Raw genomic sequence first — 24,522 nt, forward strand, 5'->3', positions numbered from 1 at the left:
TTGTTATATATTTTATTGTTACTTATCATGCCACATTAAACTTTCAATTATAAAACCATAAATTTTCATTTCTACAAAACAGTAGAATCATAGGGACAATGATAAAGTAAATAGTACTAGGAAAACATGTAATATATGAATAGGATTCCCCTCACCTGTCTGTGTATCTGTTTGTAAGGTGTCTATATTGTACTTACAACAATCGTACTATCCCTTTACTACACTTCAGCAATGTAACTGGTGCTCCTCTGTCACCGGTGGATCAATCTGGATCCCTACATAACTATTTCAATATTAATATCTCCTCTTTTACACTCTTGGAATGGTGGGAATGATCTCTCATCACCCAAACATAACTAAATTTATCCCTACGTTCCTTCACGGACATCTAGGCAACACTGGACAACCCAAAAGTCAAACTAATGGCCAAAACCATAAATTCCTAAACCCAAAGTTAGAGTTTTTATACATTTTCCCACAACTTTTGTGGATAGTTTTCCACTTTCTATGAAATTCATTTCTACAGCATAACAGTTGTACTATGCATTTTTTTAGCGGATCAAAACATCCAAAAACTACGAATAAATTGAAAAAGCACTTAGAGCTTACCTTTTCTAGGCTCAAAAACTTTATCTTTAATCCTCAATCCTCTCAATGCAAATGATGATCCTACGTTGTTTGTAACGTGATTCAGCGGCTAGATGATACTAAAATCACTTCTCCTTCAATTTCCCTTTGTTTTCCCTCTTTCCTGTGGTTTTCTAGCTTTTTGGAAGACCCAAATGAGCCCTAAAACGCTCTTTAAAATACTAGTTCAAGTCTTGCCAATTGACCGTCGGTCCGTCACGACCTCCTAGTCGACCGGTAGGCCACCGCCTCGCCTATTTGCTCTTGTCGGTCTATCCCCGGTCAAGCAGCAAATCAACGTGTATGATCCCATCAATCGGCAGATAAACCGGTAGGCCTCTACCACCGATACCTATTGCAGGTTATTCACAGTTTCTGTCCAGTATGTTGGCCATAACTTTTTCGACCTATATCCGTTTGACTTTCTTTTAATATGGTAAAGTAGATAATTTAATTACCTATGTTTCTCATGTTTTAGACTTTTCCAAAATATGACTCTAAGGTCCTCTAAAACTCATGCTTAGTCAACTTTTGACTAGAAGTGTAATTATTTCTATTCTTTGGTCTATGCTATGGGACACTCATAGGGTCTGCACTCATTATGGGGTCTTTCTAACTTTACTAAATACTTGTAAATAGTGAAAATAATCACATTTATCTTTGCTTTCAAAATTCACTCTGTTGGGCTAACTCGTACCAGATTCCATACCAGATTCCATCAAAATGAACCTGCTCACGCCTGATAAACCATAAAACTCAATATTATATTCATTTCTGGGACAAGGTATCATAGTATATTTTCCCAGTAGGATTGGTTTGGAAATATAAATACAGGCACTTTAGTGTGTGGAACACTTATCCATTGAAATTCCTTAATGATTCACTGCCAGTTATGTTTGGCAATAGAAATTTCTGGTATGATGTAGCGAACTCTCTCTTTTAGTTTCTTTCAATAAAGTTTTTATTTTTCACAAAAAAAAAAAAAGAAGAAAAAACATGAGTTTCTAGTAGTATTTTTTTCACATATCTGAGAGGCACTTACCGTTACATTTGTATTTATGTGTTTGTAGTGTACCAATGGTTGATCTCTACCGCTAGGACTAATTACACACCAGCCGCTCAGTGTACACAATGTAAATGGTGATGGGTAACACTCAATAAGGTTTCCATTGTCCGTTTAGGGAGAACATCTAAGTGAGAAAATTATCGGACTATGACTGGTCGAAATCCAGGGCTTAGTAATTGTTTCGTAAAGTGTTTTATTTTATTATATTAAATAAATTATGGGAAAAAGAACAATGCTTAATTGTGTGGCTTCTGCACCTAGACACATCAATGAGCAAAATTACCACCCAGTCCCTCCTGAAATAAAAAAATTCATCCGTGTTGATGCTCCTACATGTGCTCTCATTGGCCCACACATTGGTGCAGGGACTCAACGACCAAGCAACGATCTATTGTCCATAAATTATATTGGAAAAGTGTTTTCAAATGGTTTTTGGTCCCGTCATTGGTCTTGGCATTCTCATTTTTATGTCCAATGGACTTTAAATTCATGGTGGTGATCTTATTCAATGTTTGATAGGTCAATTGTGGATGTTGATAGTATGAGGACGAAGAGGAGAAAGGGTAATGAAAGCTTTTACCACAGGGGGTTTTCAGGTTATACCTTTTGTAATGTCATCCTTTAATGCAATTAAGAACTATTTAAAAACTACCTTTTAAGATTACACCACGTGGCTTGATCTAGTTCGTTAGATTGTAATCTCCTAATTTAGCTTGTCTATAAAAGAGGTGTTATGGTTGAAACCCTAATTGTACATTGCAAAACTCATTATTTAAAGAGAAAAAAGAGTGTCTTTCTTTTCTTCAAGCTTGGGATTCAACCATTGGAGAAGGTGCATTCAACAGAGATCATGATCGAGTGTTGCATTCCTTTGGAGGAGCACACCACTTGTTTGTTTTAGATAATTTTGAATCCCCGCTGTTAAATTATGTTGATTTGTTGATTGAAATCCTTATTCAATTAAATTTTTGAGATAGATAATGTATCGAATCGATTCCACTGCCACCTTCAATATGATGTACCTTGAATTGGACTTTTCATTCCTACATTTTCATGGTTACTCAAATTAGTTACCTCCTGACTTTTTTAACCATTTGTAAAATTTTTTTTTTTTTTCACCAGCTGTAATATTCAAATTGCATTTAAACTTTACATTGGATAGATGATGGTGGGGCCTATATACGCACCAGATATGTGTTAGTACAATAGCCTATTGTACCAACTCATCATTTAGTTGCGGTCCTAGTCGATTTGAACAAATGACATATAGGCTGTGGTTGGTATCCATTCTTGGTCGATTTTGCATTCTTGGTCCATGGTTTAAAGTATCGACTGATATGATACGATACGGACCGATACGTATCATTATCGGTTGATACCGATACGTCTCCCTTTTTTTTTTTTTTTTAAATGAACTGTCACGAATTATATCGAAATGTATCGATCGATATGGGCCGATACGATACGATACGACCGATACGACCAATAAAGGGTTCTATGGATGATTTAACACGTATCGATATGTATCGGTCTATACGGCTTGAAACACACTGATATATACAGATACACACCGATACATACCGATACCATCGATACATTCCATAAGAAAACCATTTTCACTCACAGACTCGATACAACTCTTAATCTAACGAAAAAATAAAGAAAAACTCTCAACCAAGAGTCTAAAATCTTGCATTTAATCTTGGTTTTTCACACTTTTAAACTAAAAAAATGAATCAAAGAGTGGTATGACATCATCCAATATTCTTCATGGCTATAGACGATTACAACATGTAAGGAACCTTATCTTTTATAACAATTTCAATTTAATACACTTGTTTGGTTATACATTATTCACCATTTTAAGTTTTATGCATGACACTTATTATATATTGTTTTTTGTTCCAAAAGTATATTTCCATATGTATTTTGATCATTTTTATGTGTATCTATATTATTCGATATGTATCTCTGAAACGATACAATACGATACTTAAAATCTCCCGGCCGATACGATACCCAATACCTATACTTTAAACCTTGTTCTTGGACGATAAAAACAACTGTTTCTATGCACGAGAACAGTTGTTTTTATCATCCGAAAATGCAAAATCAACCTAGAATACGTTCCAAGATTGCATACCAAACACAGCCATAGGTAATGTTAGATTTTTTTATATTTTTATTTGGGCTGAGGGGAGGGGGGGTTTGGTTTCTATGTAAACAGGTCCGACACTAGTTTACACCATGGACTACTCCATTTTTATGCATAATGAAGGCAGGGAAGTCACTTTCTTGACCTCCTGCGACCCCAGCAACCTGTAGGAGAACCATCCAATTCCACTAGCAATTGCCTCCCTCATCTAATCCATCTGAAGGTCTGTTCAAACGCTGTGCAATTACCCTTGTTAGAAATTTACATGTTCGCAAGATTTTATAGGGAACCAATGAGAGAGAGCTTTATCAGAATTATACCTTACAAAATGTCAGGCAGAATCAAATCAAATGGGAAAATACAATGAAGAATTTCTCTTCTAAAATTTAATATTTGTAGCTGCAACATTAGGATTTCCCATAACCTGATGGCCTGACTGGCTTTTCTTCTCCCGTTATTTTACGAAGGAATCAGCATCTTTAAGAAGAAAAATAGAGCAATGACAACTTATCCTAGTGCAACAGGTATGAAATCTGGAGGGGGGGGGGGGAGTTTCCTGGGAAACAATTTTTCTGCTTGATGCATGGAGCTGCAGTTGTTTACCTCTTTTTCCAGTTTTTTATTATTCCATTCAAGAATCAAATTTTACATCGATAACAAAGTATAACAAATTTACAGCATTCACAAGACAATACAAGAAACTCCATTCACAGCATCAAAAACTACATTGTGACAGAAACCAGTTCAAGCAGAAAATGACTACATAATATGATCAAAGTTCTAAATTACCGAAGGGAGTGGTAAAGAGAAACAAGGAATTTGCCCAAGTTTTTGCAAAATGTAGTTCTCTGAGGCAGTTGCAGAAGCGAGAGAAAAAGGCCAATTCTGGCCTCACATCCATCAATTTATAATAGAACAGGGGTTGTCCGCCGTCCAGCCAATACAACAGCAGCAGCAGTTCAAGGTTCCCCCCACATTTCTGGAGGCCAGAGTTACCAATAGACATAATAAACCTATTAAGCTCACACCCATTGAGGTGAGACTATTATGCTTGTCTCATTTTCCGTTCTTTTACCATTTGAAGCAATCTAATATTATGGTCACCCTATCAATACATGTAAAAACTAATGGCACAGTTAAATGAATGATCAAACCATTACAAGTGATGAGGAAAAATGATCAACCGAAGAAATTTATTGCTTTCTCAGCTTGGCTAAGATCGAGAATCTCAGCAACCATATTTTTCCTTCAACTGGATAATCTTAGACTTCCCACAGTAAGAAAATAATTAGTGTTCAAATAATCTAAAATCATGATACAGGAAGTTTGTAGGTCGTGTCTAATCAATTGAAAAAATATAAAAAAGTTCCCCAAGATATTTTAAGAATGCTATATGTGAATCTTCTACATAATTGATTCACTTTGCCTGATCTTTAGACATTCATGAACAGACAAGAAATGGGGGGGCAGTCCAGCATGAAAATGTCAACACTTCAAAGAGATCATAATAATTTCTGGCTACATCCCATACGAAACAGGGAAGAAATGACTCGTAATGGGTTTAAGAATGAAAAAACATTATGCCTTGATTGAGAAAACTAGATTCAAACAAATTTGGGTGGACTAGCGGTACAAAACTGGACTGGTTACCCAATTTATCATTCATATCTTTCCAAAAATTTCTCAATCAGGACCGAAAACGTGGCAAAACCTGCACATCCAACACATGCTGCCTTTGGACCACCTATAAATGACATATTAAAGATGTCAGTGCAATACAACTTTTATCCCCTGATAAGTAAAAATTTATAAATCAAGAGCCTTAAATGGCAGATTTACAAATCTGATAAATAAAAAAAGTGGCAGGTCATCACAAACCTAGAAAGAAATCATTATAAAAGTAATACTGCCCATGAAAATTAGTTGAAATACTTTACAGGGAAAGCAGAGAGAAAGAATAGCAAAAGGCCAAAAAGTAGAACAAATGGAATGCAACATAGAAAAACTGGAAATTCTCCTCCTATATTTTTCCTTTTCGCTCTTCCCAATAAATGATGACTTTTAGCCCTCTAGCAATGGTGAAAGCATGTTTTCTACGCTTCACATTCTTTCAAGTTTTCTTTGATTTAGAAACCTGCAATTTCACTTCTGATCCATCTTTCCCCTTCAAATTTCTTGAGCAGCATCTTCTTTTCTGGCCTTATTTGTTAAATTGTAATAGGTAAGGGCTCAGGGGTAATTTCATAATAAACCCCTAAGTAACTTACCCAATATTAGTTGTCTTTTATTATTAATAGAACCCAGGTCCTGCAATCAATTTCCTATCGCAGGCTGCCTTTTCTCTCCCTCTCTCAGCAGTGTGCTTCTCCCTCTCTTTCCTCTTCTTCATTCTTCTGCTGGTTAGTTAGTTTTCTGGTTAGCAACATTATCAGAGTACAACTAATCAGCAGAAGGTTCCTCTCTAAATCTCCCTCTGCTGATTCTCCTTTCAGTTTTTTCGATTTCTGGTGTGCAGCAACCTGTTGCTGCTCTTTTTGGTTGATGGATTGAAGACTCCAAATACACTAATGGAGTACTTATTTGTGATAGTTTTTGGTGATTTGAAGACCCTCCCTTGAAAATTCGATTGGAGGATTAGTTAGTTTCTAATTTCTGCAATCGATAGTGTTCAGTTTCTATTTTCTGAACTCGATAGAATTGAATTCCCTTCTTGATTGCTGCTGGATCTCTTCAGTACTCCTTTCTATTAGTTTGTGACTAGTTGGTGATGGATGATTGATGACTTGAAGGTTTTCCTCATTTCTCCCTTTGTTTTTTGAAATCGGGAAGGATTCAAGGCCTTTGTTAGGAGATTGACTGCCTTCTTCAAGTTTTTGCTGTTTCAACTGGTTCCAAGATTGAAGTTGGGCCTTCCTTTTGTCTTTCTGCTGCATATTACTCTGCAATTCTGCTACAGTTGGTGCTCTATCCTTGGTCTGTTAATTCCAGTGCTTGCTGCCCTTATTGGCTGGAAGTTTCTGGTTATTCCTTTGTGTTGAGTTTTGTCTGTCCTTTCTATTGGTACCATGGGAGAGAATAAAACTACTTCAGTTGTTACATCCCAGTCTGAAACAGTGAATGTCACTATTACCTCTATCAAGTTGAAAGGGAATTCAAATTACTTATTATGGGCTCAAGCTTTGAAACTTTATATTATGGCCAGGAAGAAACTCAAGTACATTACCTCTGATCCTCCTGCCTCCGATTCAAAAGATTATGAGGATTGGATGCAAGAGAATGCTGTTATTTTGATTTGGTTATGAAATAGCATGGAACCCGATATTGCTACAAATATGATGTTTCACACCACTGCTAAGGGTGTGTGGGAGGATTTGAAGGATACCTATTCACAGGAGAAAAACATGAATTAGGTGTATGATTTATATGAGAAACTATTTCAGCTCCGACAGTCAAACATGCCTCTCCAAGACTACTATAGCACTTTTAAGGGTCTTGTCGAAGAATTAAATGTCTTTCAGCCTCTTACCACCGACATTGACAAAAAAGCTCAGGTCTCTTCTTCTTGAAATGGGGTTTCTTGTGCCTACACCGATGAAGATGTATTGTGTTAACCAGACAGCTATATATATTGTTAGTAACCCTGTTTACCATGAGCGGACTAAACATATTGAGGTGGACTGTCACTTTGTTCACGATGCCGTCTTGAAAAAGCTTGTTGAGACCCCGTTTGTTTCATTTTCGAATCAGCTAGCTAATGTCTTCACCAAGTCGTTGTTTGCCCCTCACACCTGTTGTAACAAGCTGAGCATGGGAGACCTATATGCTCCAGCATGAGGGGGAGGGTTGAGAATTAGGGGTACTTTTGTCTTTTTATCTTGGGTTTTGGGGTTCTATTTGTCATATCTTCTTTTCTGGCCTTATTTGTTAAATTGTAATAGGTAAGGGCTCAGGGGTAATTTCATAATAAACCCCTAAGTAACTTACCCAATATTAAGTTGTCTTTTATTATTAATAGAACCCAGGTCCTGCGGTAGAAATCAATTTCCTATTGCAGGCTGCCTTTTCTCTCCCTCCCTCGACAATGTGCTTCTCCCTCGCTTTTCTCGTTTTCATTCTTCTGCTGGTTAGTTAGTTTTCTGGTTAGCAACAAGATGGCTATGTAAACGTATCCACCCATTCTTTACGTACATTTCCATTGGTATCATATGTCCCATTCAAAACAAAGAGTTCATTCACTACCGAGTTCTGCACCCATTATGGTCCATGATTCCCCTGCCTTGCTTTAGTCCACTTCTTAGTTCTTACCCTATGATTCTGGAGCAATGCTGTACATTGGTTGCGTAATTACTAGAATCCAATAAGCTGTTTTTACTTGGAAGTGGATTAAGTACTTAAGAATGCTATATGAATCGTATTTGTTCATGTGCAGCAAGGTTCTAAGACTCGGGTCTCGGTGGCATCTCGGCCACGCCAGAAACCGAGTCGAACCGAGATCTCGGCGAGTTGGTGTAATTTTTTTTTTTTTGACTCGGACCCCCAACTCGGTGGGTTTTACACATATTTTGGGTCTGAAACTTGGTATCCAGCCTATTTCAGGCCATTTAAACACAATGACATGCCTAGATTTGCCAAAAAACAAGTCCAAATATGAGTTTTACTTTGGACCATAGGTTGGTAGGCGACGAGTCGTACTAAAAGTCTAAAACAACCTACTCTACATATAATTTAGTAAAACTTAGCAAATTAGCAATCAAAACATTCTAATTAGTACAGTTTAATCAAAACATTCAAATGAAATAGCAATCAACACGTTATAATTACATCAATGTTCACTGAATTTGTTACATAAAATATGAATGAGTAATAAATTCATCCCCATATTGATCCACAAAGAATTTCCATGTCATGGAACTGCTGCAGTGTTGCACATAGTGTGACACAGCTACCATATAAGTCTTCTGATCAACATATACCAATCTCCCTATCTTAGGGTACATGGGAGGTTGTTGATATGAGGTGTAAGATGAACCGCTACTGTCATATTGAGTTTGAGGCATGTATGGCTGGTTTGGGACTGGGAATGTGTACCCAAAACCTGACCCAGAGCTTTGACTGTCATACTCAACTGCTGACTGCCCATACTGACCATAGGCACTATAATCAGAACCGGTGCTCTCCTGGCCATAGTCATAGCCATGATGATGCTGAGATGATTGCCATGACTGATGCTCGCTAGTAGTATCTATACTCATGCTTCCAAAACTTGCAAGCATGGTGTTCATACTGCTGTCATCATCCTGAGCATCTGACTGATGTGAGTGTTTGCGACCCTTCTTCCTGTTGTATGTTTTAGGGTGGGCCGGTTGGCCACCATGGTCTTGATCTTGAGTGGCATGCGTAAACTGAAACTCACTGGTGAAACGCACAGGGTCCTCCTGCGTTCCCACCTCATATTGGTACTGCTCGCGCATCCCCTCATGACGATCATCATAATAACCGCCACTTTGCATGCCACCACCACCACCATCACCACCATCACCATTACCATCATTACCATCATCACCATCACCATTGTCATCACCACCACCATCATCATCAGCAGCAGGACTTCCTACAGCAGGCTCAAAAGGTTTCGGTGACTTAGCATGTGCACGCCCCTCTTGTGACGACATATAATCCTCAACATCAGTGCCGATTACAGACGCAATGGTGGGGTCGGGCCTACCCCCAGGCTGATCCATATCAGGTGCACCACGATCCCTCACCCACTGGAATAGGGGATCCTCATCGTCATCAGAGTCCTCTTGGAAAATGTTGGACAATTCAATGGGTTCTTTATCATTGGCCTCGATTCCTTCACGTATGTGTCTCATCCTTAATCTCATATTGTAGTGCACATACACAAGCTGCTCCAGTCATTCGCTACCCAACCTGTTCCGCCTCTTTGAATATATCAATGAGAATGTACTCCAATTGCGCTCACATCCAGAGGATGAACAAGTTTGTGAGAGCACTCTCACTGCTACCTTCCTCAAGTTGGGTGAACTTGTACCATAAAGTACCCACCAGTCGGCTGCATTACAAATATAGAATAGTAATAATATGTACATTCTAAAGAGATAAAATTATAATTCATAAATATAATATCATGCCACCTACCATGGTTTAAAATCTCGCGAAATTTCGACGATATATCGCCAAATTTCGTATATGTCAACATGTCTGAGATACGAAACCAATCCGAAACCAAAAAATACAATATTTCGTCGATATATCGTGAGATATCGACGAAATATCGTGGATCTCACGATATATCGCGAGATATTGAAAAAGTGACAAATAGTGTGACACTAGGGGCCATTTTATACCATATTTCGCAGCTCTTGGTCGATATTTCGACCGAGAGCTGCTGAAACTCTATTTTTCTCTCTTCTTCCTCATTTTTTGCTCTTCTTCCTCCCTTCCAAGCCTCATCCAAGCATTGTTGAAGCTCCTTGTCGCCGGGAAGACGTCGGAAGGTCATCTAAGCTCATCATCCAAGCCTATTTTCATTATTTAAGGTAAATTCTATTTCTCTAAAACTATTTTTTTTTAAAATACTTTGTACAAATGTTGTTGGATGTTGATGATATTAATATATGTTAGACACCGGAGGCCGATCTACAGCCTCACGATGTCGAAATTTTTTCCCATATGTATTTTTTTTTTTTTCTTGTTTTAAAAATTCATTTTCCTACAACTAAAATAGGAAATAATTAGGGGTAATATGACTTAGATGGTAATGAATTAAATATATGTTAAACACCAATGGCCGATCTACGGCTTCACAGTGTCGGATTTATTTTTCTGCTCTTAAATAATTATTTTAATTTTTGAAAATTAAGACAAATATGTAAAAAATTAAAAAAACAGAAATAAATAAAGAAAAATATGAGTTTTAAGTTTAAAAAATAATGAAAAAATATGAAAGTTATTTCTATATGTTTTGGGATGCATTACATGTATATTATGTTTACTAATTTTTGGTTTTGTTGTGCTAGGTCAATACTTATATTAACATTATATATAAAAAATTGGTTTTAATTATGTGAAAAATATAAGGGTTAGGGGAAAAATATTAAATAACTATACAAGTGTATTAGTAATCTAAAAGTGTCAATTGAAGTGCATCTACATTAAGTTTTTTAATTATTTGTGTTACTTACATTGCAGTAAACAAGTATCATTATGGCGGATCGTGATAGACAACGTGCGAAGGGCAAGCAAAAGGTAGGGGAAAGTAGTCAACAAAGGGGGCGGAGGGAACAAAGAGAACAGAGGGAACAAGAGAGACCAGCCAGCCAGCATAGGGGTGACATTGCATGGTTACATGGTACTCCCATTGATGGGGATAAGAGAAAATCTATATGTAACTATTGTCACATGCAATTTATGGGAGGTGGGTCCAGTAGAGTTAAACAACATCTGACTGGAGGATCTAAAGATGTTGTAGGTTGTCATATGGTCCCTACTAAAGTAGCCAGGGAGATTGGTGATAGTTTGAGGGGAAAGAAGAAGAGGAAGGCTGACAAGCAAAGGATAAGAGAACAACTTGAGGATACAGTGAGGAGTTTGATGGGGGGAGGAAGACGATACAATGATGATGATGATGATGACATTGCAGTACCTGATGACATACAAACAGCAGAGGAGGCTAGGGATTTTAGGCGGACTGTTTCAAGGAGTAGAGTAAGTTTTCAAGATGATCAGCAGAGACAGAGTAGGGGGTAGTGGAGGAGTTGGCAGTTCTGGAGGTCCTAGAACTTTGAATCCTTTTAAAAGATCACAAAGTGTGAGGGCAGCCCCAACACCTTTACCAGTACCAGTACCACCATCAACATCTGATCCTAAATTGCATAAGAAGAAAGGAAGCAGTCAACCCAGAATCAAAGGACCATGGAAGGGGATGAAGGGATTGGTTAAAGAATCAATAGCTAAGTGGATGCTATACCATACCATACCATACCATCCCAGCAAACACTGCACAAGGCCCCCATTATGATACCATAATAGGTATCATTGCAGAGGCTGGCCCAGGATTCAAGGGTCCCATCCCATATGAGGTAATGAATGTTTATCTACCTCAACAAAAGAGTGAGATTGATGAGTACATTAGTGAGATGAGGAATATGTGGGAGACATATGGGGTGACTATAATGGCAGATGGATGGACTGGGCCTCTAAAGAAAGTCCATCATCAATTTCATGGTTTATTGTGATGGGAGGACAGTGTTCCTCAAATCTGTGGATGCATCCAAAGAGATAAAGGATGCAAAATATATTTACAGATTGTTAAAGGAAGTAGTGGAAAAAGATGTGGGTATTGAGAATGTTGGTGGTGGTGATGCTGGTGAAGAATTTGACGGCATGCAAGAGCGTTATGTGGTAGGTCAGGAGGCCCAGGATACGGCACCTGTAGAGCCACTCCAATTCACTGGAGAGACACAGTTTGATCATGCCACACAAGATACGGACCACGGAGCACGTGCCCCCACACCCCCACCCTCAAGAGGCCCCCTACATACATATAACAGGAAGCGTAGGGGTCGACAAACACAGTTGCAACCTGATCACATGGACATTGATAACCTATCTAGCTCTGTTGGTGGTTTGAGTATGGGTGATAGGGAGGGAGGACCGACTGGACATTGGCGCGCCCCATCTTTTGACGCACATACCACTCCATTGGCATCGGATTATGGTGCATCACAACCTTACGGTGGATATGGATATGGATCATCGTATGGGCAGTTTAGTGGGGTAGGGGACTATGACTACCAGTCCCAGTCCCAGTCCCAGGGACATACTGGATCATCTTTTGTAGATAACATCTTTGCATACCCTAGCAGACCTAGCTACCAACCTCACCAGCCATACATGCAGCCAATGCCATTGCCTCTTCTTGCCGCGCCAACATCATATCACAGTGGTTCATCTTCTTCACGGACTGGATCGATTGGTAACCCTAGCTTATATCCTAGGATAGGTTACCTACAGTATGTTGATGATTCCATTTACGTGACACTTGTGGATGACTACACTCGTTTCTTCTTCGATTCTATACCGTGGTCCACATATGTCCTTCAAACAGAGAGCAATTGACGTTGACTCCAGCGAGGCATGAGTGGGATTGATCCAGGGAGGCACAACAACTACTATTAGTAGTTTAGCACTTGTAATTTGTAACTTAAGCTGTGATTTCATTGATCTATGAACTTGTGAGTTATGACTTGCGAGTCTTGTGACTTTGACACTTAGTGTATTACCTTTAAGGCTTTAAGCATTTGAGCTATTGAGTTTTGAGTTATTGAATATTATGGAGTTTATGAGAATCATGGTACTCATCAATGTATATTGGCTTTAACTTGATATGTGATGAAGTTAAATACTATTATTAAATATTAAGTTATTAACTGCCTAATCTATGACTCTGTGTATTTAACTATTTATACATTAGGGTCGGCGACCGTATGTCAATCAAGGGTGCAAGCCCAAAACACCAATTTGAATTCATATTTTTGCATATTTTATGGTTTAAATGTGTTTATTAAGCTTAAATAAGGCTGTCCATGAAGTTTCAGGCCTAGATATGGCCAAATACCCTCCGAGATGGACCCCCGAAATATTGTAGAAAAAATGCAATATTTCGATCATATTTCGCGATATTTCGGGTATCTCGGATATCTCGGTAGGCCCGAGATACCGAGATATCGCGAAATATTAAACCTTGCCACCTACCAGGGTCTGACTTTTGTTTACCCTCCACTGTAGCTTGTCGACCGAAACTTGCTGAGGCCTCTCTGAAGTATTTGATCCATTTTCAATATGAGGCATTAGTATTTCCTATTTAGTAATTACATTCATAAACTAACTAAGAAAGTACCAAAGTCCCATACTCTCACCTCATCATTGCAAGCAGATTGTGTCTTTGGATTGAGCTCTAACTTTGCAGTAACAGCTTGAACTGCCTCTAACAATTCTATGTCTAGCCCAAGATCATGGGAGTAGCGATACTTTGGATTCAAATAGTATGCTGGTAAAGTAGACACCACAAATATGATTTGTTAGTGACTTAATGCCTTTGGGTTTTGAATTTGTAAATGTAAAAAAGTTATAACATTTAAAGTGTAAAGTATGTTGAACTCACCAGCTTTATGCAATGGATGACTCAAGTGCTTCTCCCATCGCTCATCAATGATGTTAGTGTAGGACTTTGCACTTCGAGGTATAGCAGCTCTAACTATTTCCTTCATTTTTTGGATGGCAGCATAAATGTGGGCCAAGGTAGGCTTCTTCTCCGTATTAACCATCCTCAGTACTGCCACCACTGGCTCTAATATGGCAACCACTTTCCCCAAGTCTTTCCAAAATCCATCACTTGCAATGGTTTGTTGTACTGCCTTTGCATCTTCTGACTTAGAACCTTGCCAATCAAACCATTTTTCACTTGCAAACATAGACCTCAGACCTCAGACCTCAGACCTATCGCCTTAGTCTGAAAGCTCTTCAATGCAATGTAATTGATGGCAAATCGAGTAACACCAGGCCTCACTAAATCTTCATTGCATTTCTCCCTCAACAAGGCTAAAGCATAAGAATGGTTGTACACAAAAGTTATCACTTGTCTTGCCCTATTTACCACACCCACCACCAAAGTCTTTTTCCCCATATCCTTCAGCATTAAATCAATAGAATGGGCTGCACATGGGGTCCAAAAGAGTCGGATCCTCTTATTCTTCTTATTCATCAACTTCTCTCCAGCCTTTTTAAAGTTGGAACCATTATCCGTCACAATTTGGATAACATTCCTTGGTCCTACCTCCTCCACCACTTGCTTCAACTCCTTATACAAGTATGATGCATCTTTTACATTATTTGATGCATCAACGGACTTCAAGAATACAGTCTTTCCATTGCAACTCACCATAAAATTTATGATGGATAGTCTAGTAGGTCCAGTCCATCCATCAGCCATAAGAGTAACCCCATATGTCTCCCACAATGGCTTCAAACTATCAATGTAATCTTTCAGCTCCTGTACCTCCTGAGGCAAATATACATTGTATAATTCATGTGGTGAAGGTCCCTTCCATCCTGCACCAGCCCTCCCTGCAGCATCAAGGAATGCATTATATTATGTTCCTTGTGCTACATTGGCTGGAATGCCATGGTAAAGCATGAACTTGCTGAAGGTTTTTCGTGCTTCCTCTTGTTTACCACCAAATACTTGCGGGATGGTTGGCTGGTAGGCATCTTGTTGCCTAAAAGTTGTGGGATCCCGCTAAAAAATGGGCTCTGGAGCTTGTACTCGTGGCCGGGTTTGGGGTCGTGGTATATCTCTTGTCCCAGTGCTTTTCCTCCTCTCATCTTCTTGCACTGGTGCAGTTGAGCCAAATCCACCAGCTCTTCTTGCTTGCTCATATTTTCTTATATTCTCAAAATGAAAACTTTGTCTACTCTCAGTTAAAGTCTGCTGGTAAATTCTCCATTCAGCCTCTGATTGAAACTCACCAGGTGGAGGCCCAATGTCAGTATCATCTCCGCCACGGACCTCTACAGCAGTCCTCTCTAGTACTGCCTCATCAAACTCTTGTTGCATTCTTTCCCTCTCAGCTTTCTTTAATCTTCCTCCTTTCAAGTATTGTGCCATTGCCACTTTCACTTGGATAGGAACATTTGGGCATGAGGCAACATCCTTGCCTGTACCAGACAAGTATTGCTTTAACCTAGTGGCTCCTTCAGATAGCAACTTCCCACAATAATTGCATTTGGACTTCTTTTTGTCTACGGACATGGGGACTCCATGTTGCCATGCTATATCAGACATTGTGTACAAAATGTCTTATATTTTACACTGTTACATAAAAAAGCATGTATTAATAACCATGGATCACTTAAAGTAAGGTATTCAAGACTTATTAAAAGTATGCTATTCATAACTCTTAAACGTAATGTCAAGCAACTAGAACTATGAAATAACAATCTCTTATTTATCCCCTAACCCTCGTATTTATTTCTTAATTAAAAACAATATTTTGAATTTTTTTTAAAAATATTTATACCTTAAAGTATAAGAAAAATATAATGTAATGATGTGTTTGACACCATTTCAAGTTGAAGATTATGTACATATGTTGTACATAATTTTCCACAAGCAACAAGTATTTTTCCTTAATATTATATATATTTTTAAAATTTTTATAATATATTTATTAAATCTGAAAAATAAAATAATTTTTTTAATGGGTGAAAATAAAAAATTAATCCATGGGGCTGTAGAGCATCCCAAGTTATTTAACATATATCAAATTCATTTTCAAACAATCACTATTCATCCTATTTTTTTCATTTTTTTTTCAAATAAATCATTTATTTTTCCAGAAATTATAATAAAAAAATTTAATAACTGAAAAATAAATCCGACTCCATCAAGTGATAGATCGGGCAAAGATGTTTAACATATATCAAAACCACATGAATCTAACAAGTATTACACAAATTTTTTTGAAAAAAATAGATTTGGGAAAAATTAGAAAATACCTTTGAAATCCTACAAATAGGTGATGATTTGGAGTTGAATCTTCACTTTACCACTTGAATCTCACTTCAAACATCATAATCCACCAAAGATTTGAGAGAAATAGGAAGAAATTTGAGAGAGAGAGCTCTTGGAGTGTTTTTCTCTAAGCTTTAGAGAGCTTTGGACAAAACTCGAAATTTCCGAGTTCTGTCCATTGCTCTCTTTTAAAAAAATGGGCATATGGGCATATGAGTCATGAAAAATGGGTCAAAAAGCCATATAACCCGATACCGAGATCTCGGCGAGATATTGAAATTTTATAACTAAAAAAAGACAGAGAAATGGGCATCGAGACATGGCCGAGATCTCGCCGAGAAATTGCAGTTTTAGGAACCGTAGGTCATTTCGACTCGCTATCTCACAAAACCAAGAAACTCGGCGAGATCTCACGAGTTCTCGAACCATGATGTGCAGTACCACTTCATGAATTATTTGACGGTCCCAGTTGGCTCAGCTGGTAAAGTCTGTGGAATGTTGGCATGTTGCCACCAAGACCTGGGATCGAATCCCACCTTCACTTACCACCTATCAGATGGGGATGTTAATTCGATGCGATCCCAGGTTCACTAACCCTGATTATGAGTTTGCTATGGGCCCACAAGAATGATAAATAGCTCAAGTTAAGAGTTTAGAGGCAAAACAGTAAATAAAATATAAGTTTCAGACCCTTTTGGGCAAGATGACAGAACAAGGGACTCAATGGTAAATAAATCTAGATCTAGAATTAATAAGTATGGGAATTAGATAGAATCAACAATGGGGTCGGTCTTGTAAATATCAACAATGGAGTCTTCAATTGCTATTATGGAAAAGTGGTTGTTTTCAACCTCACAATGGAAGAATAGGGCAGTATAACCTGAAACTACTTCGACTGATAGACCTCTATCATATCAGCACTATTCGATTCAAAACTTTAGGAGTAAGTAGCCAACTCACAGTTCTCTGAAGACTAACCAAACATAACTTAAATCAACAACCAGGAATGAATTAGAAACACTGAAATAAGAACTGGTGGAATCATCAAGACCAGGTTTGAGTTCAGGTCAATGTCTCATATCAGGACAGCTTAATGGAGATAGAACTTGAGGGTGTTTGGATCGCCCTAGGACAGTGATCTAACCCTCCAAGTTTCAGGCCAAGCCAATTGAATACGAGAGAGATTGATCAATTTCTTCTCAGCCTGGTAAGGTTGTTAGTAGCAGGAAATAAATAATAAACAGTGTAATAGTAATGATGAAGAGGAAAATTGAAAGAATTATAAGTTTAGAGGTGGTATTATCAGAAGAAGATGGATTAAGCAAAGAATAATAATGGAACCTGACCTGGAATAGAAGAGTATAGAAATGTTGAGCAGTACAATGAAGGAAATCACGACCAATTAATTGGCATGCAACAGCATACAAAGCAAGATTTTTTTTCTTTGATGTAACTATGAAATCTGATTGGTAGTTTACAAGCATATAAATAGACTCTACAATGATAAAATTGACTCAACCAAGGATTCCTGAACTGAAACAAACTCTCCTATTGATAATTATAAATGGTTAATAGGATTTATAATTATCTTTTCATGTTACTGCTTTTTGTGCCATTTCAAATTTTTTTGAGTTCTATAGTGTTCATCTAATTTCTGTATTAAATATATCCATCAGTTAAGTTATATAATGTATCAATGATAAAAGGGTTTCAGCTTGTCATCCTGCTATATATCCAACGGCCATTTGTTTCTCTTCTGTTTTTTTGCCTTAAAAGTATTGAGCCATTTTCTGATGTTTTTTCAAGTGAACTGGTCTTTCCTAAGGACATTTTACAGGCAATCTAGTTTTAGTCCTTCGCCTCCTAAGGGTAGAGAGGCAAATTCCTTTGGCAGGCCACTCCCAATGCTATCCATCATACATTTGAGAAGAGTGCAACTCCAGACTATTCAGAGAAGAATACACCACAGAACAGGTTATGGTGCAGAAGATTTTAGTGGGAGTGGATTGTGCTGTGGTAGGATCCCAATTTTCAGGATGTTCCCATCACCTATTTGTTAACGGATTGGTCTCAGATCATCTCATCAAGATCTTCTCTTCAACCCAATATGCTCCAGTGGTGTCCTCGGATGGGCTTAATTAAATTAAATTTTGATAGTTGCTCTTAGGAAATCCAGGTCATTCTGGAATTGGAGAGGTGATTAGAGATGCAGCAGCTCTTGTTTTGAGGAGTCTACTCCAATCCTATAGGAGAGAGCAACTCTACTGGGGCAGATACCCTGCATGAATGAGGTTTAGAATCTGTTTGGGATACATGCTTTTAAAACATCATAGTGGAATATGATACAGCCAACACCATTAGATAGATGTAGAAGAGACGTGAGATTCCGTGGAGATTTACCTACCTGTGTACATTATTCAGTTGACTTCCCAAGCAAACATCTCCTTCAACTGTCAACCAAGAGAATGCAATGAGGCAGCAGATGGTTTGGCTAAGCAAGGCATGCTCCAACCTAGATTACATTTGGGGATAACTTACCACTTTGAGAGTCTATTTTTGCATTTTTTTTTAAGTCTTTAGGTTTTTTTCCCTTCTATTTCGGATCCTTTCGCTAGTTAAGGTAGCGGCAGTGATGCAAATCCAGGATTCGAAAACCTGTTTTGGATCGCTTATGGACCCACCCGATCAATACACAACTCAAATAGTCAGAGTGTATGACAGAATTGTAAATAATGAAACTCAAGCTAACAAGAAAACAAACTAAAGTGGAATAGTAAGTATGACGGGAAAAGGGTAAACTTGGAAGCAAGATAAAAATAAGGACATGAGTGACTTAGGGGTAAAGGAAGGGGTAATATGGGAAAGTGGGATCATCTCATCAAGATCTTCTCCTCAAGGTCTCCCTCTCCATTACTGGAGACAAGACTGCATTAGTAGAATCGGTTCTGTCATTGGCTTCCCCCCTTTACTCTGATGCTCGCACTTTGAAGATGGACAGGCTCACGTTTGCTAGAATCTGTGTTGATATCCCTGCTGAAAGCCTCCCCCCCTCCTTCCTCTATCACCATTGTGGAAGAGGACGACTACAGTTTTGAACAACCTGTTAGATATGATTGGCTCCCTCCTCACTGCATCCACTGTAAGACCTTTGGATACCAATCCATTTCTTGCTCTGGTAAAGCTACGCTCATCTCTTCAGCTCTGCCTGCTGACTCTGGAATTTCTGAAGACAACTTCGACGCCACCGCTGGCCCTCACGATTCTGCAGCCACCGTCGTCATGCCTTCGCCTCCTGCTCCGGCTACCATCACCATCTTCCACCGCCAAGGTTCCTCTGCTCCTGCAGCTGTCGATTGTCACAACTCAGAGGACACACCTACTGTTCCTGGGTCTGCATTATATCCAGCTCCTCCGCCTCACCCTGTCACCTCTCGTGACCCCAGCCATGGCCAGAAAAGGTCACGCCGCCGCCTCCACCGTCTGTGTGAGCAACCAGCCTCTGGTTCTCCCCCTGGAAGGAGCCGTTGCTCCATCTCGGTTCCCGAGATTGGCTCGCTCCCAACATCGGAGCTGCTAGCTTGCCTGCACCATTGGTCCTCACTGGCAACCTTGGTCCGATGATTCCAAGTTCTGATGGCCCCTCTGCTGCAGTCGCCAGTTCTGGGGTTGGTAAAGTTGGATCTTCGATTGGAGCTGCCCCACTGGTCACTACGCTCCAAATTGGTCTGCCGATCCAGACCCCTGTCTCCAGTTCGTCAAACCACTGTCAGAATGGGCTTCGAACTCAGCGTTGCACCCTCTCCCTCAAAGGTACCCCTAACCTTGCTACCCACCCTGAACCCTTACACCTGCAACCATCTTCTGTCCCCTCGTCTTTTGCCCCAGTTTCAAATCTTTACCCCTTTTGTGCTAAAAACGCTGTTTCGTCCTCTCCCCAGCTTTCCCCCCTCCTTCCTAACCCCCACCCTCATCTTATCCCCTCTTCCCCTTTTTCCCTTTTAACCCCCCAACCATTCCCTTAACCCCAATTAGCCTTTTAACCCCCGTCTCTTAAACCAAAACGACAAAGAACCTCTCTTGGCCCCACGTGGTCCTGCTTCAAACACTTCTTCTAAACCTGGCCCCTGGTGCACCTTTTCCACGCACTATTTCTAACCCTGATCTTATCCAACCAACCCAGAACCACCCACTAACTCCTTTGACCTGCTTTTTAACCCCTTCCTTGAACCGCCCTCCCTCTAACCCTCACCCTTTGAACCAAACCTCCCATAATCCTTCCCCCTCCCTGGTTCCTTTGTCCGGTTTGAATCCCTCCCCCCTCTTTGCCCTTCTGGCTATGAGGCGCACTCTTGTGAGACCCCCCTCCCCTTTGTCTCTTCCCCCCTCTTCTGATTCTACTGTGTCTCCCCCTCTCCTTATTCGGTCCTCTTGTGGTCTTCACCTTGTAGCCAACCCTTTGGCTCGTCGCCATCTTATTACCTATTCTCGTAAGAGATATAGAAGCCTCCCCCTCAAGTGTCACCGGTCCCCCCCCCCCCCCCATTTAGTTCTCCATGTGTGTAAGATTAATTTGGAATGTCAAGGGTCTTAATTCCTTGGCCAAGCATGCTGAAATTCGCTCTCTCATCAAATCCGATAATGCTTCCTTCTGTGCTCTTCTTGAAACTAGAGTTCACAAGGACAATGCCCCCCACATTGTGTTGGGGAATTCAACGCCCGCCCAAACCCCGGCTTGGGTGGAGCGATGCGCGCTGACTGGTTTGCAATAAGGAAATAAAGTTGTACCTTCCCCCGTAAGACGTCTTTTGGGGGATTGGCAAGCGTTTGATCCTACAATTGGTATCAGAGCAGATGGTCGCGAGTCCAAGTCTCCCCGCGTGCGACATATTGCGGAGCAAACTGTACTTGCAAGTGGTCCCTGAGCGTACGTTGGGGGGATTGTTGGGGAATCTAACGCCGGCCCAGACCCCGGCTTGGGCGGAGCAATGCGTGCTGGCTGGTTTGCAATAAGGAAATAAAGTTGCACCTTCCCTTGCAAGACATCTTTTGAGGGATTGGCAAGCGCTTGATCCTACACATTGTCTCCTCTATTGCCCCCTCTTGGTCCTTCCTTTCCAAGTATGATCATTCCCCTAATGGTCATATTTGGATCCTTTAGGACACCGCAAAAATTCATATCTCATTCTTCTTCTCCTCCCAAATTCTTCACCTCCATCTATCCCTCACCCCCTCGTCCTCTCTTTTCCTTTCGATTGTCTATGCACACAACCGAGTTGTCGATCGTCTTTCTTTATGGAATGACCTCACTCTCCTCCAGTCCTCCGTTGGCTCCCTTCCCTGGGGTGTTGGAGGTGACTTTAATGTGGTTCGTTTCAGCTCTAAAAAAATTGACGGTCGCCCTATTGATCTCCCCTCGGTCAATGCCTTCAATGATTGCATCGATGATATTGGGATCAATGATCTGAGATGGTCGGGATATCCTTTTACTTGGCACAGTAAGAGAGTGGGGCCTGACCGGATTGCTGGTAAAATTGACCGTTTCCTCATGAATGATACTTGGCTATCCCTTTTCCCTAATTCTCATCCTTCTTCCTCCTCTGTTTGTCTGATCACAGCCCTTGCCACCTTCTCATCCAACCCTACTCCTTTGGCCCTAAGCCTTTCAAATTCTTTGACATGTGGACTTCCCATTCCATTTTCCACCCCTCCGTCCATGAGGCTTGGTCCAAGCCTGTTCATTGTTTCTCTTTCCCTCTCTTTACTTTTGCAAAAAAGCTCTGTAACACTAAAGCTGCTCTCAAAGTCTGGAATTCCACCATCTTTGGTAATATCTCCTCCCGTCTTTCCTCCTACCGCTCAAACCTCTCCCTTATCCAATCCCAACTCCAATTGGACATGCTTAACCCTTTGCTTGCTGAGGAAGAGAAACGGCTCTGCTCTGAGCTATCCTCTCTCTCCTACCAAGAAGAGAGCTTTCTCCGCCAAAAATCCCGCATTAAATGGCTCAAGCTTGGAGACTCCAACTCGGCTTACTTCCATTGTTCTCTGAAAGCCTGATCCAACTCCAATTCCATTTCTTTGCTTCTGGCTTCGGATGGCACCCTTATCACCAATGCCCTTAGCATTAAAAAAAGCCATCTCCTTTTTCTCTTCTCTTTTCTGCCCCCTCCCTTCCCCCTCCCCCATCTCCCCCCCCAACCTCATTAATAAATTCTTCCCCTCCTCTTTGGATGTCCTCCAATCCATTCCCTCAGATGATGAAATCCTTCAAGCGGTTCTCTCGCATAAATCCAATCGGGCTCCTAGTCCTGATGGATTTAGTATGGGTTTCTTCTTGGCTTGTTAGGACATCATCAAAGATGATCTCATTAAAACCATCCACAGCTTATTCTATAATCCCGGCCAACTCCATCACATAACCAAACCTTCCTCTGGCTCATCCCCAAAAAAGAGGGAGCCTCTTCCTATCAGACTTTAGGCCTATCTCCCTTGCAATCTCCTCTACAATTTCATTGCCGAAATTCTGGCTAACCGGCTTCAGTTGGTGATTCCTTCTTTAGTTAGCCCGAACCAATCGGCCTTCATCTCGGAAAGGAGCATTGCCGACAATATTCTACTTTGTGCGGAGACTGTCCGGGCTTCGACCGCAAATCCCACTCCACCACTGCCCTCCTTAAAATTGACATAGCCTTCGACTCCTTAAGGTGGGACTTCATTTGTGATGTAATGACTCAGATGTCCTTTCCCCTTGTCATTGTCCGCTGGATTCACTCTTGTATCTCCTCCCCCTTCTTCTCGGTCATTGTTAATGGCTCCCCTACCGGTTTTTTCCCTTCGAAAGTTGGTATCTGCCAAGGCTGCCCCTTCTCTCCTTTCCTCTTCTCCTTGCTCTAGAGGTCCTATTTAGAAGTATCCAGGCTAAAACGGACCAACATCTCATCTCCCCCATTCCCAAATGCAAAAGCCTCAATCTCACCCACCTTGCCTTAGCATATGATCTCATGATCTTCTCCAAGGCTCCCATCCTCTATCTCTTCCATCATGTCTTCTTCAACTCTTTAATCTCTCTCAAGGTTCACACTATCCTCTTAAAATCTCAAATCCTTCTTTCCAGGGTCTCGAGGATGTCAGCTACCCTCCTCGTTGATTGGTTTCTCGTCCCTCCCGTGAAATACCTGCCTCCTCTTATTCCCGCGACTAGTCTATCTCTTCCATTATGTCTTCTCTTCAACTCTTTCAATCTCTCTCAAGGTTGCACACCATCCTCTTAAAATCTCAAATCCTTCTTTCCAGGGTCTCTGAGGATGTCAAAGCTACCCTCCTCAGTTTGATTGGGTTTTCCCTCGGGTCCCTCCCCGTGAAATACCTTGGCCTCCCTCTTATTCCTGCCAGGCTGACTAGTCATCACTGAACACTATGTTAGATCTTATCCACAAGAGGCTTCAGCTTTGGAAGGGCAAACTCCTTTCCTATGCGGGTAGGATTGTCCTAATCAAATCCATTCTCCAATCCTCTTACATCTATTGGTGTGGTATCTATGGGCTTCCGCAATCCATAATCAAAGCTATGGAAGCTCTCTTTTGTGCTTTCCTTTGGAAAGGCCAAGAGTCCTCTAAATTCCTCCACCCAATTAGCTGGGCATCAATCTGCCCGCCCAAATCTAAAGGAGGCTTTGGCATCCGTGGTATCCGTGATTACAGTATTGCTGACCTGCTCAAGCTGATCTGGAAAATCTCCTCCAAACAGGATTCTATTTGGGTCAATTGGGTATACTCTTACCTCCTAAAAACTGATTCCATCTAGATTGTTCCCCAGCCTGCGAACCCTCCTGGGTCTGGCGGAAAATCCTTCTCCTTCAGCCCTTCGTCCCCTTGCCCTTAGTACCACTTCATCAGTGATTGCTCATGGTACATCCATATCCCTCTGGCTTGATCCTTGGCACCCTTCTAGAGTCCTTTTCAACCTCTTAGGTGCCCGACGAGTCTACTCTTCTGGTATCCCCAAATCAGCCCCTCTCTCATTAATTATCTCTCATGGCTCCTTGTCCCCCCTCCCCCTTCCCCCCCAGTCTCACTCAGG

General features: G+C 40.5%; 1 protein-coding gene across 1 annotated transcript in view; it reads right to left on the reverse strand.

The window, feature by feature from the left end:
• Positions 1-5,322: 5,322 nt before the first annotated feature.
• The window catches only part of LOC122653715 (mitochondrial import inner membrane translocase subunit TIM22-4-like), a 59,331-nt gene continuing 40,131 nt past the window's right edge, over positions 5,323-24,522 (reverse strand). The window contains exon 4 of the mRNA XM_043847649.1: positions 5,323-5,592. Within this exon, the coding sequence (XP_043703584.1) occupies positions 5,507-5,592 (86 nt within the window). The 3' untranslated portion in view covers positions 5,323-5,506. The remainder of the gene's footprint in view (positions 5,593-24,522) is intronic.

The sequence above is a fragment of the Telopea speciosissima genome, chromosome 3 (genome assembly GCF_018873765.1).
Source record: "Telopea speciosissima isolate NSW1024214 ecotype Mountain lineage chromosome 3, Tspe_v1, whole genome shotgun sequence".
NCBI classification, from domain to species: Eukaryota; Viridiplantae; Streptophyta; class Magnoliopsida; order Proteales; family Proteaceae; genus Telopea; species Telopea speciosissima.